This window comes from Miscanthus floridulus, chromosome 8 (genome assembly GCF_019320115.1).
Source record: "Miscanthus floridulus cultivar M001 chromosome 8, ASM1932011v1, whole genome shotgun sequence".
Lineage (NCBI taxonomy): Eukaryota > Viridiplantae > Streptophyta > Magnoliopsida > Poales > Poaceae > Miscanthus > Miscanthus floridulus.
Genome location: NC_089587.1, coordinates 13,194,668 through 13,208,858, shown reverse-complemented (window position 1 = coordinate 13,208,858; position 14,191 = coordinate 13,194,668). Strand labels below are relative to the sequence as shown.

The following is a 14,191-nucleotide window of genomic DNA, read 5'->3' as shown; positions in this document are numbered from 1 at the left end:
GGTTCCCTAGCGCTCCACCGTGCCGTTCTCGGCCGGCATGCCCCGGCATCCCGCCCCCCTCGCCGCTCCCCAGCATTGTGCGCCATTATGCAGACGTCGCAGATGCAGCGCGCTGCCCTTCGGCGCCCTCGCCGTACCACTGGTGCTGCTTCACCGTCTTGCGCCTGCCGCTCCTAGACGAGCGCACGGGTGCTGTTGTCCATGATCTCCTTCGCCGCCTGCAACTTTCTGAAACATTTGAAGCTGTTCCGGTGAGTTAAGCCATTCTCTGAACCTCTGCAACTTTCTTCAACTTCTAGAAACTGCAGGGTTCAGCCACTGAATCCCCAAATAAATAAAGCATGGCCTGTGAAATTTCAGTTCTTCTGTGACCATTGAATCCATCACTGTCAAAATTTATGTTGATCTGAAAAAGGCTGAACCGATGTAGTTTTTGGTTGTTATGAAAAGAGTTCAATTTTGAGACCTCTGAATATCCATCATCAAGACCACAGAAGCAAAACTGAATCCACCCATGTCGTTTCATTTTGTTTGTCATTAAAGATGTGTACGTATGAATTACTTTCCTTCATAGAACATTAGAACATTTTTGCCAACTAAATGTATTTATCTTTGGTTGCCCATACAATTGTGATTCTGTCTGATTATGATCAACTGACCCCGGCAACCTTGTGCTACCCTACTCATGATATATTTCAACTTACCTTATATATTTTTGCTTTATATTCTCTGTTTGTGGACACGCAGTGCCCGGGTGCAGGACTGACACATCTTGCCTACACACACGTTGATCGCCAAGCTTGCATCGTCCTCGATGGAGTCGTCCGGTCCCTCAGGTTTCCTTTACCCTCCTTATTCCATTATTCATGCATCTCGTTTTGATGTGCCATTAAGGTAGTGTCAAATTGATTTTACTATTAGTTTCCATGATATGAGTACTGTTTGTATGCTTAAAGAATGATTATTCTGTTTCCACTTCATTTTCTATTTTTTTTCCTTTTATTTTAGTTTTAATATGCATTATTCACATATAATGCTTTCAAATCTTTTTAACTTCATTAATTCATTACACGTTCATGTAATTTTTTCAGATAACCATAGCTATTGATTCAACTTTTCATTGATTTTTTTTTCAGATCATAAGTGTATGTTCTTACATATGGCGTTATTATAGTTTCATAAAACAATTCTATTTTATTCTGTGTTTGCAGATCATCGGGCATTGCCACCAGAGGATGCCCATGCTAGAAAAGGCCCTGCTTCCTCAACTAAAAGGTTCTTTGTTTCATATTCCCATTATGTTATATTTATCTTATTGTTCTGTTGAGTGAGTTTTTAAATTTAAGTTGTAGAGTATACAAATGCGGTATTATAAATAGATTCTCACTCAATGTCTTTAGATTCCGGTTGATAAGATGCCTGACAACCCAAAAAGGCTTGTATTTGAGAGCACACAACAGCGGTCAGTACATTTTTTTTTTATTTTAGTGTCCTTTTTCATGTGTTGCAGCTGCTTTTTCTCTCTATGATGATGTTCATGTGATTATTCCTCATTTAGATATGAGATCCCTCTGCGACAAGATGAGAGGCTACCCTCCTCACCAGGTACAACTTCTGCATCGGCTCCATGAAATAGAGCTGCAAAGGGGATTGGCTGTACTATAATGTTAATATATGTTGTAATATGGAGTTAGTATTTTCTTAATGGCTAGACAAAATTAGACACATTCATTTACAGCTTATCTAATCTTGGTTATGATTCATTTTTTTAAAAATCTATATGTATATTATCTGATGCATGGACACATAATTAGAGAACAATTTAATATTCATTGATTTTAAATTTTTCTATCACAAATTACCAGTATTCTTTCATTATTCTTCGGCTTGTCCTTTTCACACTTAACACTGTTCATCTTGCTCTCATAGCTCACTAGATTTTCAAATCTTTTAACGTCTACCTATCCCACAGCCAATATTTCCATCTTTGTTGTTTATTATTTTCCCTGTTTCTTCCTTCCCGTATGCAGATGCAAGGCGTTCCCCTTCTAAGCACCCGGACCTAGCAGCTACTTCCCGGGACCACTCAAAGAAAAGGTGCTGTTTCCGCACAAGCTTGCTTACTACATTTCCCACCAATCACAATCTTCTGTGCCATATTAGTGTACTCTTCTAGTTCATATATTCTGTCCAAACATGCTGTACAAAAATCTGGTTCTTGTATCCTCTATGTAATTGTAGCGGAGGTTTTTTTGTGTTCCCCAAAAGTTCATGGATCATTTTTCCTATTCGTTTGTAGGACTCATGCTGCTCAGCGTCTTGTGGATACGATACCTAGTAACCTGAAGAGGGTGGTTTTTGAGAGCTCGTAGGAGAGAGAGGTCAGTACATGTTTCAGTTAATACTATACTATTAATTTCTGTGTATCGATGATTACTGTTAATTCTTATGCTGTTGATAAAGTTCATCTTTTTCTGGCCTTTTTTAGGTTCGAGCGTCCTATTCGACGAGAGCATGTGTTCCCTTCTGCATCCTATCCCGCGGCTTCTTCGGGTCCTTCCCAGAAGCATAATGTTCCTGATGACAACAGTGATGATGACTTCATGCCCTTTCCCAACCCCCGTTCATCCCCGCAAGTCATTAAATCTAAGAATTTTGGTCCAAGGAAGTCTAGGCAAACACGAGCGGGATCGTCGAACGGTAAATGTATACAGGTGTATACCATTTATTTACTTCTGCATTTTCCTTTATTAAGAGTATTCATTCTAAACCTCCTCTTCGTATGGATCAGTATTTTTTTTCCTCATTGTACCACAAATCTACTCTGATGTTTTTATTATCAAATCCTTACTTTTTTTATTTCTGTCTTTGCTCTTGAGTAATCCTTCATTTTTTGACACGTACACCACCCCTGCATTTGCTTATCATTCATACATCCCTTTCCACCATTCTTAGTTTTCGACTTCCCCTGCATCAGTTTCTTATTTCTACATCACTTCCATTGTGAAATCTGAGCCTCTTTTTTTTTATTAATTCATGGCCTTACTGTATCTAAATTTATTGTTATTTGTCCCAGTCAAGACAAAGGAAAAAGAGAGCTACCAGCCGTTCTTCCATTGTAAATGTTAGGTGCAATCCCGGAGATGTTATTTTCACCACTCAATTGTTGAACCCACAGCAACATGCTGCTATCGAAGCTGATGGATTCGGCCATTTGTTGAGAATGAAGATCGATGCTGTAGAGAACAACAATCTTCTAACCTGGCTATTGGACCATACTGATCCTGATCGAATGCTAATTAAGATTGGTGCAGGAAAGGTCCTTCCGATCACACCACAAATCATTAGCATGGTTCTTGGTTTGCCTATAGGTGGTGAAAACTTAAAGCTACTCTCATGGAAGGAAGGTGTTATATTTCGCCAGCAGCTTATATCTGATCTAAACCAAGATCTCACAGAAGATTGTGACATACATATATCAAATTTGCAACAAGAGATCTTAAAGGGAAATGTGAACCTCCTCATGAAGAGATGCTTCTTCATGATACTCTGCAACAGGCTTCTATTTCCTAGCTGCAGTAACACTATTGGATCACTTGACATCAAGAGGACACTGGACCATCGATTGCATGGAGTTGTTGACCGGTCCTAGGCTGTATTCAATGATCTCCAGCTTGCTGTTCACAGATGGCACGATGGGGACAAAAATCATCTCACTCAAACCATCTATGGCTGTGCCATTTTCCTAATTGTAAAATTCTTCTCTTCCCTATGATTATTTAATTCAGCTACCTCGATGTGTTCTTATGTTTTTTTAGGATGTTTAAATGACTAGTCAATTTATAATGATGATATTTTCCTTGTTCCTGTATGCATCCCTTTGTTATTCACCTACCTCACTGTCAATTCACCTTTCACCTACTAATTTTTCCTTTCACTTCTTGTTTTGATTCTCCATAATTCATCCTGTTCACAGTATCATATATCCTAACTCAGTATTTTGATTTCTTTCTCTTATTAACTGCTAAGTCCTTTATTTGAAGTTCAACTCATACCTTATTAATTTATATCTCTTACCTATTTATATACCTATTTTTTATCAACAGGTGTACTATCTCGACAACATTGACCACACCCTCTCCCCGGTTGACCGGACTTCCACTCCACGCATCACATTTTTTTTTATAATGCTCTATTAGAGTGATTAACGGTTGCTGATACAATTGTATCTAGCGCTGGTGCTCAGACTTTTGGTTTCCAACCTGTGAGACAACTATCTCCTTTGTAATATTATTCATCACTTCCTTCAACCATATTAATAGGATTCATGTTTTCGTCACTGACTTTATCTCTTACAGTTCAAGAGCCGGAATACCACCTGCTATGCTACTGCAGATGTCCGTAGTGTTCCCTTGCAACCCACAAATGTTGCTACGCCAGGAATGCTCCACTTTGACATCCCACGCCTCCAGGATTTGCTGTCTCAGCCGATAGATGGTCTTACTGGCCTGCGTAAAGAGAGAGTACAGGGTTTCTTTGCTCAGTTTGATAATACGCTCTCTCAGAACACAAGGTCCATTGAGCAATCGGTGGGAAACATTGTGAGGGCCCAGACTAAGCTAGCCGAACAATGCCGTCCAATCTTACATGAACTCGTTGCATCACAATCTGGGGACAACAACATTCCAGGTGACACTTCCAGCACGATGCATACACACAGTGATCATGATACCCGTGATCCTGTCCTTCGTACCTCGCCACCATCGCCAGGCAAACTCTTCCTATATTTGTTAATTAAGTCATCTTACCCTATGTCTGATTGTTATGCATCAATTTTACTGACAAAATTTGTCCATTTATCCCCAGGACATGAGATTTACCGTCATTGCAGCTTTGTTTCTGCTCAAACTTTACTTTCGAGACAGATGCCTGACCATGCAACCATTTGCAACACTCCAGGTTTACTCTACTCATGCTGTTGCATGTTTGCAACACCCCAGCTTTGTATTTCTTTTCATATGTCATTTTCATAATGTTTCATGCCTTCTACATTAGCAGGTCCTAGCTCACTTAACACGACGCCACCGACTGGCCCGTTTGGCTCACCTGTTCACGGTGTAGTTTCATCCCATCACATTTCCGATCATTTACCTGTTGATGGTGTATCTTCTGGTTCGCCCCACATAGTTTGTTTTCCTCATATTCTCCGTTACTTTTCCACTGTTCGAACGACGTGACATTTCATTTCCTTTTACACAGGAAATTCGTCTAGGCATACAGCAGATTTCTATCATGGCCCTAATTTATTTGTCACCTCAGGTATGGACATCCATAGTTACAATTCAGTTTTTCAAACTTCAAACTGAAACCATAAATGATATTCCCAATCCGTCCACACAGCTTTCTTCTTTCTCCCAGCTGATCATACTATTCTTTCAGAAACTCCAGTTTAGACGCCGATTATTGCCCCATTAGCAAATGCCACTATGGAAGACCGCAGCCCAAACACTTCCACAGAGGGTTACCATGCGTTTCTTTTTGGCTTCATAGTTTTTATGTATAATTTTTTTTCTCGAATTTTTCATCCAACTGTATTTTCAGCATGTGGGTTACAAAATTCTTCACTTATGTCGTCAATTGACCACCCATCAACCCATCGTCAATCCTCCGCTGCGAACAGGAGTATAGATGTCATATCTGATGCTCATGTGGATACATCCACGAGTGCTAAACTAATTCCACTTGGACATGATAGTTCGTCTAAGGTTGTCTCACAACTTATACCACCCTTCTTTCTTAACAACTCATAAAATTATCTTATGATTTTCTTATTTCTAATATGCATTTACTAAGCTCTATTACTAGTTTTCTTAGTTTGCTCTTTTTTCAGGATCAGTTAGTGCAAAAGGTGCCACTTTATCATGCAAACATAGGTAATCATGTAAGTACAGCTACCACTTTCTCTCCTGCGTTTTCAAAAAAAAAAGCTATCAACATACACAATAGATGCAGTACTAACCACAAGCACAGTCAATAATAAATAGATCAAAACCATGGCACCTATAAAAGGTTTTTACATGATCAGATCCATTGCTTAGTTGTCTGCATCTTATAGTTGGCTTCAGACACAAGCTCGCTGACCAAAACTAATGATGCAATTTGTATTGTGATATGCATTCGCTATAAATAATAACTCAAAATCCTGTATTAAACTTTTACCTGTCTATCACTGCCACTGACTGAAGTAGCTGCAGGCAGTGAAGCATCCTTCATTGTTGCGCCCAAAATCTTAGATTTCAGATACCAGCACTCTTGAATTCCAACTTGACTTAGCTGATCCTTTTTGTGTACCAAAATGGAAAGAAAAGGTGGAAACTAGCATCTTGCTGCAACTTATAGGCCATAAAGGGGCTTTTTAAAATAAAATTAAAGATGTTTAAATTATTTAGACCGAAAATAACTCTTTAATCCAAATTATTTGAGTGCTGATGAAGCACCCTTTATTTGATTTTAAATTTGTAAACCAATTTTGTTATGTTTTTCTACTGTTTTTCTTTGAACGTTCGATTATTTGTCCACCATACCCTATTTCATATTGTTATTTCTTATTCAGTTTTTATTTCAAGCATTAAATTATACTATTTAACCATCTTATACTTTCCTTATTTATTCCTTTAGCCACAGGCTTATCTTCTGTTCTATGTAACCCTTCTTCATCTGCCTCCCTCCATCCCTGTCGCGACCATACCTCTCCCCCTGGTCCAAATGCCGAGGAAAGCTGTAACCCAACCATCGGAGAGGACAACACTTGTGTCTTCAAGTTACAGATTCTAGATGATGTGCCTTTGTTGAAGTTTCCAGGAACGAGATTAACCAAGAAACCATTCAAATTTTGTTCACCATTCAAATATGGAATTATGTCTCGTCCTCCACCTTTTTTAGAGCTTTCATTGTGGATGCATTCCTTCCTGTGTGCAGATGACTCTCCATTGAAAAGGTTCCTTCTCATTCCATTTTCAATATATCGTACTCTTTCTTCCATTTTTGTTAATTCTTAGTGAACTCCATTCAGGAAAACTTTAATGCACTTTGGGACACAATCACTGACTGGACAAGATATTGCACTTTCCTTTGCTGATGGGAAGTTCATAGACTTTGTTTTCATGGATGGATTCATAAAATGCATAACCGAAGATGACCTAATTGTTCGGCCTTATTGCCATGGGTACCGAATATTTCTTGAACCTCTTATTTCGGTATGTCCATACATTTTCAAATTATTCATTTCACTTTTCTATTTATTATTACAATATTACAGCATGCCAATCATCCATACAGGATATTATAAAGTCAGAGTCCATCAATACTGACAACTCTCAGCCTCCGCGCAGCCAGGCTGCTGTAGTAGAATCTATAAAGCGATGTCTCCCCACTACAGACTTAAAAAAGGCAAATATGGTATGTATCATGTGCACAAAATCTTTATTTCTTTCCACCTTTCAGCCTAGTACTTTACATTGCTCAAAATCTTTTTTTCTTTTGGATACACATCTTTCATATATTCCTTCCAGTCTTACATCTTCGTCACTGGTCTGTATACTGTATCAATCTTGGCCAAGCTCGTGTCGATGTTCTGGACACCAATAATTATAGTTGCAACACTGAGTCCACATGGGATACACACCATTCACCAATGGGTCGATTACTTATGCAACGCCTTAGTGTTGCACTGTCTAAAGCTGCTCCCCGCAAATTCCCTCGCTTTGAAAATTGGAGACACTACGTCAGAATAGCACTTCACTGCCGGTTCAAAATACCCCATCACTGCTGGATTTTGAACCGGCACAACCATACCGATAGTGACGAGGGTAAGCTATCACTGTAGGTTCCTACAAACCGGCAGTGTTCTTCAACTTCACTGCCGGTTCTTTACACAACTGGCAGAGTTCAGTTCCAACAACACTGCCGGTTCATAAGACCATCCGGTAGAGTTAAGTTCCACCAACACTGTCGGTTTGTGTTTCAACCGGCAGTGTTGTCGTAAGAATCACTGCCGGCAGACATGTCCCTATCCGGGTTCCATTTGAAAAGAACATTAATGACTCAGGTTTATTCTCTATGAAGTTCATTGAATTCTATGACGGTGAGGGCCATGGTTCCCTGCATACTACCATACATGCGGTATGAAACATATTCCTTGTTAACATACCCCTCATTTTTTACATGTTTCTAACCACTTTTGTCCTTTGCAGGATCGATCAACGGAGTTGAGGGCAGAAATGCTACAATATATGGCCTTCCATACTGCGAACAATGTCCACCCTCCCAATGAGCTTCTTCAATTCCGTCTTGGAGAGTTCCATCCTGCCTACCACCCTATGTTTTATTAATGTAATGCAGTCCAATTCCCGAAGGCGGTCGATGTCCTTTGGTGTGTTGATCATTATTGCTGTTAGTCTTATATGGTGTTCCAACATAGGCTAAGTAAGCTGTGTTGTAACACCCAAAAATTGCAACATCTTAAAAATAGGTGAATTGAATTTATTTATGCATTAGTGTGTGCATATAACATAGAAAAATAATAAATTTTATCAAATTAAAATCAAATATAAAGTCTACATGCATGCTTGTGCATACATGCCGCTGCATATTTATTTTTGTGCTGAGTTGATTGATTCAAAATTCAAAAGGAATTCAAAATCCAATTCAAAATTGCTTTGGAAATTAGAAAACGAAAATAAAAAGGTTTTCTCCCTCCCTTCTCGTTTTCTGGCCTGCTGGCGCAGACGGCCCTGTTCCCACCCCGCACGGCCTGCCTCTCTTCTTCATTCCGCGTGGCCCGCTTAGCTCGGCCCAGCAGCCAGCGCAGCCGCCTCTTCTCTCCCCTCTCTCCTCTCATTGACAGCTTGGGCCCGCGTGTCAGGGTTATCCCCTTCCTCCAGCTCGTGTCCGAGCCAGACACTAAGCTCGTCTCCGCCTCCGCCACGACCGCATCTTGGCGTGCTGGCCACGCTGCTCCGTCCTCATAAATAGCGCCCGTGTCGTGCCACTCTCCTACCTAATCTTAGAGCCAGTGCCGCCCTCGCTGCTGCTCCACGCCGACGCCAAACCCTAGCAGCTCGAGTCGCCGCCATCGCCGTCCGCCTCACCGAGCGACCCGCCGCCGTAGTCTCGCCCTCGCTGACGAAAAGTCCCTTGGTGAGTTCGCCTTGATCTCCTCTCTCTCCCCGTGCCCTTGCTTCGCTCAGTGGTGGTCCATAGGCCCTAAACCGCGAACACCGACGAGCTCCTCGTCGTCGTCCATGAAGGTCCGCCTTGCCCGGCCCTATTTCGGTGACCGCGCTCTCTCTCTCCCTCTCCCGATCTGATCTCCACCCTCCGTTTAAGATCCGACAGCACATATTCAAAGATACCTCTTCGGTTGGCAAACTTTTAAAAGAGCCCCTCAGTTTTATTGAAATAGAGCCCGCACTCCATAGCGTATTCCCATAATACGTTTTCTCTTTCTGAAAGTGTAGTTTCCCTCTGTTAGATCCAAAAATACGTTTTCATCTATTTACAGTTTTGCCACTAATTTTGTTTTAGTCATAAAATTTTTGTTTTAACTCCGATTTGATCTGTTCAAGTTGCGTTAGGTTCGTAATTGAGTAATCATGTTCACACTATTTTTAAGTATGTTTTCAACTTTTAAAATTCGAGGTTAGATTTAATCTATTATTTTATTAAAGGAAATCTTGTTTAATTCGCAACTTCTCTGTTTTAGCTCTGATTTTTGTGATCATCGTGTCTATGTGTTTATAGCAAGATGTAGATTCGTTTTACAAACTTTTTATCTTGACTTTATGCTAATTGGTGTACTGTTCCAATCTATAGCTTTTGTTTGCTTTGCATGATTGCTTCCGGATGCTTGTATGTTATTGTGGTTATCGAGTATAGACGGTGAGCAATTCGTGGGTGATCAAGAGTACTACTTTGACGAGCAGGGTCAGCAGGAGCACTTTGTTCAAGGCAAGTATAGCATGGGATTATTCTTGTTTCCTATTAATTTTAACACATTTAATTCATGTTGTATGTGTCACCTTGATAGGGATTTCCTAGAATTGAACTTATACCTTGTCTCCTATGGGATTTGCACTGGGTAGCTTTGCTAACGCTTAATTAAACCATGATCTTATAACTTGACTAATGGTATATGCAATAAACATTAAAATATGACTTTTTAGCAACTTGGAAATAGGGGCTGGAGTGTTTAGCTACTTTCTAAATGCTTCAGATTCCTCTCTCTAATGACTTATCTGTAAGTGATCATCCGGGATTTACAGTACAACTGCGAGGGCTACATGGCTCTGGCTTTAGCTCAGTATAAGAACATTTTCTAGCTTGTTAGTGGTTACCTTTATGACGTAAGAATGGCTTGACGAATCATGTATATGACAGCCTCTACTCTTATGTGTATAGCCGTGATGGAATTGTGCCATTCGACAGGGGGTTCTTATATCTGTTTACTGAGTGAATCTAATGGCCCTAACTTGTTAGACGAACCTTTGAAAGGCTTCATAGTAAACCTTGCCTACTCACCTTGGAAGTGTTTTGGGAGTAATTAACCCAGGCATATGGGTATCACGACTCACAGTGAAAGTGTACAACCTCTGCAGAGTGTAAAACTGGTATATCAGCCGTGCTCACGGTCACGAGCGGTCTTGAAACCCTTATGGAATAGATGATCACTAAGAATTATCTGTTTATGCTATTCATTATTCTTGTTTACATTGATCATGTGTTTACTATGGGATTGAAACAACTTGTTGCTACTCTTATGCTAAAACTGTGATAACTAAAAGCCGAATGCTGTTAAACCTGTGTCTAGCCTTGAGCCTCATGAACCCTATGTTACACTTATTGAGTACGACACGTACTTACGCTTGTTTATTTTCATTATTTGGATAAAAATCCCGGATGGGTAACAGATGACTATGGTAATAACGACTTTCCTGAGGATTACTAGACTTGTGGTTAACCAACTGACGTCCCTGTGATATGGAGCTTCCGCGAGAGATTTTTCTTTATACTTTCGCTACATTTATGTGAAGACTTTGTCTTATTATTCGTGATGTAATAAACACTTGTGATGATACTATTTATAATTTGTCGACTTATGTGTGTGATTGATCTCTGGACGCACATAAGATTATGTATCCTATTTTATCCTTAAAATCGGGTGTGACATGTGTTCTAATCTTGCATGAAAAATGCTTGCGTTTTTTTTTTTTTTGGTTGGTTCACAGGACAGTCCAGCTGCCTGGTACCTCCCTACTTATTGTAATGTTGCACAACGTTTCATATTTCCTCTCTGAAAATAGCTAGGTTCCAATTAGTTTGTGATTTGTATTGCACCTAGTGTTCAAATTGCTTTGAAAACATCCGTCGCATGTACCACCAACAGCTTAATCTTTATTAATAATATATCTTTTTGCTATCTCCTGTTGATGGATTAACTGTTTTATTTCTTCTGGTTCCCCAAAGAGACGATGGATCAAGCCATCTGGTTCACGTGTAAAATTAGCATGACAGGTGTAACATCTTTTTTTTGTTTATTATATATGAGGCCTTCAAGAAGGACACGGTTTGAGTCATGATATTACAATAGACTTTTTTCATCTTTGAATCTATTGACATATGTTGTTACGTCAATCTATATCAAATGAACATATCATACTATCTTGCATCCATCATATCAAGGACTCAAGTGTATAGTATTAACGAGGATCTTACAATATTAATTTAGTGTGTAAATTGTACGTATAAACTCGACCAGAAGATCATTAGCACACCCACGATGATGGATAACTAGCACATCGAGAATCTATCTGATGTATTTTACAGTTCCTTAATTTCTGTACACCACACACGCTTTTTACTGTACCAGTTCTGTTGTTTCCTGCGTCCACCCCGCAGTGTGCCCCCAAGAGTCAATACCTTTCATGTGTCCACCCCAACTCGTGTCCTAGGATAGAATCAGTCAAAACGAATCAGTCAAATCAACGATCCAGGATCAATTTTAGCCTCTCGCACCACGGCAAGAAGAGTGGTGCCGTGGACCAGCTTGATCGCCGGCTGGCAGCGTACGTCTCACATCCGTCCTTGGAGCTGACAACAACGTTTTGATTGGGGTGGATTCTTTGCACAAAAGAAGAGGATTTGGATGGAGGAATTGTTGAGGATGGGAAGGTGAGGAGTCATCTACCGCATTCATTGATCACGTTCAAGGAATTGATCAGAATTCGAGCAGGAACTCTGTCAAGGTCATCATGCAGGAAATGGTCAATGTTTGTTTGGTATGTACCAATCTGAAATCTGAATCCTTTGCGGTGTAGTGCTTGCATGGGCATTTCCTCGAAGTATGTAGCCTCATTTTGAAACCGTTGCATTACTATGTGATAAAAAAATATAATAGCTCTCTCTCTCTCTCTACATGAACCTTAATATCTTATTCTATGCTTGAATACCAACATATGTATTGCCACGGGACCAGGTAACAAGCCAGGGCCGGGTCGACCCATTCCCATTCCTAAATTGTTGTTCGTTATTCCAATTCACCATGACCATTAATCTCTTTCAATACATCTATGCCTTATTGCTCCAATTCACAGGCCTCTTACATTTTTTCACCCATTCTTCCTTATTTTGCTTGTAACCTCTTCCCCTTGGTTATTTTCCTCACCCTGCATTATTTCATTGAACATATAATGTTAACTCTTCTAACCTTATATACTTGATGTATATGCTATTTAAATAACTAAAGCCGTGTGCATCGACACTCACCGTACTTATCTCACCCTCTGTTGACCCATTCTTCGCCAGTATCGGTGTTAACTCTCCATCAACCATATGGCATAGCCCCTCATAATATTCTATTTTATACCAGTTATTTCCATCTTCATGCCATTTGTAATCCTCCCTTGTGATTAGCAACTTTGTTTGTATACTCATTACTAAACTCTTAATCAAAACATAACAAATTGAATTCATGCAAGCTTTAACCTTACCATACCTTTCCCTTTTTGATGCCCACTCCATTTTGGCTTTTCTCCTTCTCTTCCTCTTTCTTGCTAGATGCCTTGTTTGTTCCCCCCATATTTCCTTGTCTCTGGTTCTACTGTGCAACCAGGAAGTACTATGATCGTGTTATGGTGAGTACTCATTTATAACCAACATTATGGTCCGTATACTTTTGCATGAATGGCTCTACAAAAATCCCATATCCACTTGTTTTGGTTCTAAAAATAGACATGTTGTTTTGATTGCAGTCACTTGTGGTTTAACTACACACACCCATTCATTTATATCTTAGCATATTAATCAATTGAGTCGCTTGTGGTTTAACTACATGCACGCATTCATTTATATCTTAGCATATTAATTAATTGACCTAGCCCTCACCATACTTTTTGATGACTAGTTTTGTCAGATTGTAATCTTCGCATTTTTGTTTTCTTTTGAGTTCCCTATTGCAGGGTTTCTTCCTTGCTGCCTTCCTATGATATAGTTGGTCATTTCTAGGATATGATGGTATGACAATATAGTAAGCTTCATTTGAATGTTGACTTGCTTAAATCAACTTGTTATTCAATGTTTATTCTACGTGCCTATTTCGATACTCCTAAATCATATTTTATATTTAATTAAACAAAAATCCCACCCAATCGTTTAATTAAGCGATTGTTCAGACCGCCCGTGGCAAGAGTAATTGGCCTTTCTACTGCACATGCACAATCATGCAATACATACGTCCTACCCTATGTTAAATCCACATACCATGACCATTGCTCTATTTGTTTAGTTTATGGTTTTATATGAATTAGTTATTAATGAAACATACTTTTTATTGAATAAACACCCTAAAAATTAGTATCACAATTGTCTTATTCTTATTTTCAGTTAGTAAATAAGATATATTTGATGTTAGTTTATACTCAGGACACAGTGGATTTATGAGAAATAACCAGGAATGCCAAATGCCGATTATGATTATACAGACAACAGATTCATTACCCTACAACTTATTACAAAATCTTGATCAAAGTAAATTCGATTATCAAACTAGTGTATCCAAACATAGCCTAATTTCATCAACGTCTTCATTGGAGACTGACAATTTGCTGGCTTTTCGTCTATGTTTCATCTCCAATTG

At 39.5% G+C, this 14,191-nt stretch overlaps 1 protein-coding gene, 1 long non-coding RNA gene and 1 pseudogene across 2 annotated transcripts; 2 read left to right on the top strand and 1 right to left on the bottom strand.

Annotated features, from left to right (window-relative positions):
* The first annotated feature begins 2,196 nt into the window (after positions 1-2,196).
* Positions 2,197-3,775, top strand: LOC136468583 (uncharacterized; annotated as a pseudogene).
* A 2,278-nt stretch (positions 3,776-6,053) lies between these two features.
* Positions 6,054-8,450, top strand: LOC136468582 (uncharacterized). Its single transcript, XM_066467098.1, has 7 exons — positions 6,054-6,069; positions 6,679-6,997; positions 7,073-7,256; positions 7,339-7,458; positions 7,559-7,774; positions 8,059-8,181; positions 8,253-8,450. Exons 1-7 carry the CDS (start codon positions 6,054-6,056, stop codon positions 8,388-8,390), a joined length of 1,116 nt encoding a protein of 371 aa, XP_066323195.1. The 3' UTR covers positions 8,391-8,450.
* Positions 8,451-11,769: 3,319 nt separating this feature from the next.
* LOC136471140 (uncharacterized) lies at positions 11,770-13,185 on the bottom strand. Its single transcript, XR_010761943.1, has 3 exons — positions 13,052-13,185; positions 12,823-12,972; positions 11,770-12,722 (listed from the first exon to the last, which is right to left on the bottom strand). It is a non-coding gene; the product is annotated as an uncharacterized lncRNA (long non-coding RNA).
* Between the last annotated feature and the right edge of the window lie 1,006 nt (positions 13,186-14,191).

Bases quoted from the DNA above. Each gene is read 5' to 3' on its own strand.
- LOC136468582 (XM_066467098.1), top strand. The intron at 7,257-7,338 runs GTATGTCCATAC...TCATCCATACAG, and splicing joins TTCTTGAACCTCTTATTTCG to GATATTATAAAGTCAGAGTC. The intron at 7,459-7,558 runs GTATGTATCATG...CACATCTTTCAT, and splicing joins ACTTAAAAAAGGCAAATATG to ATATTCCTTCCAGTCTTACA.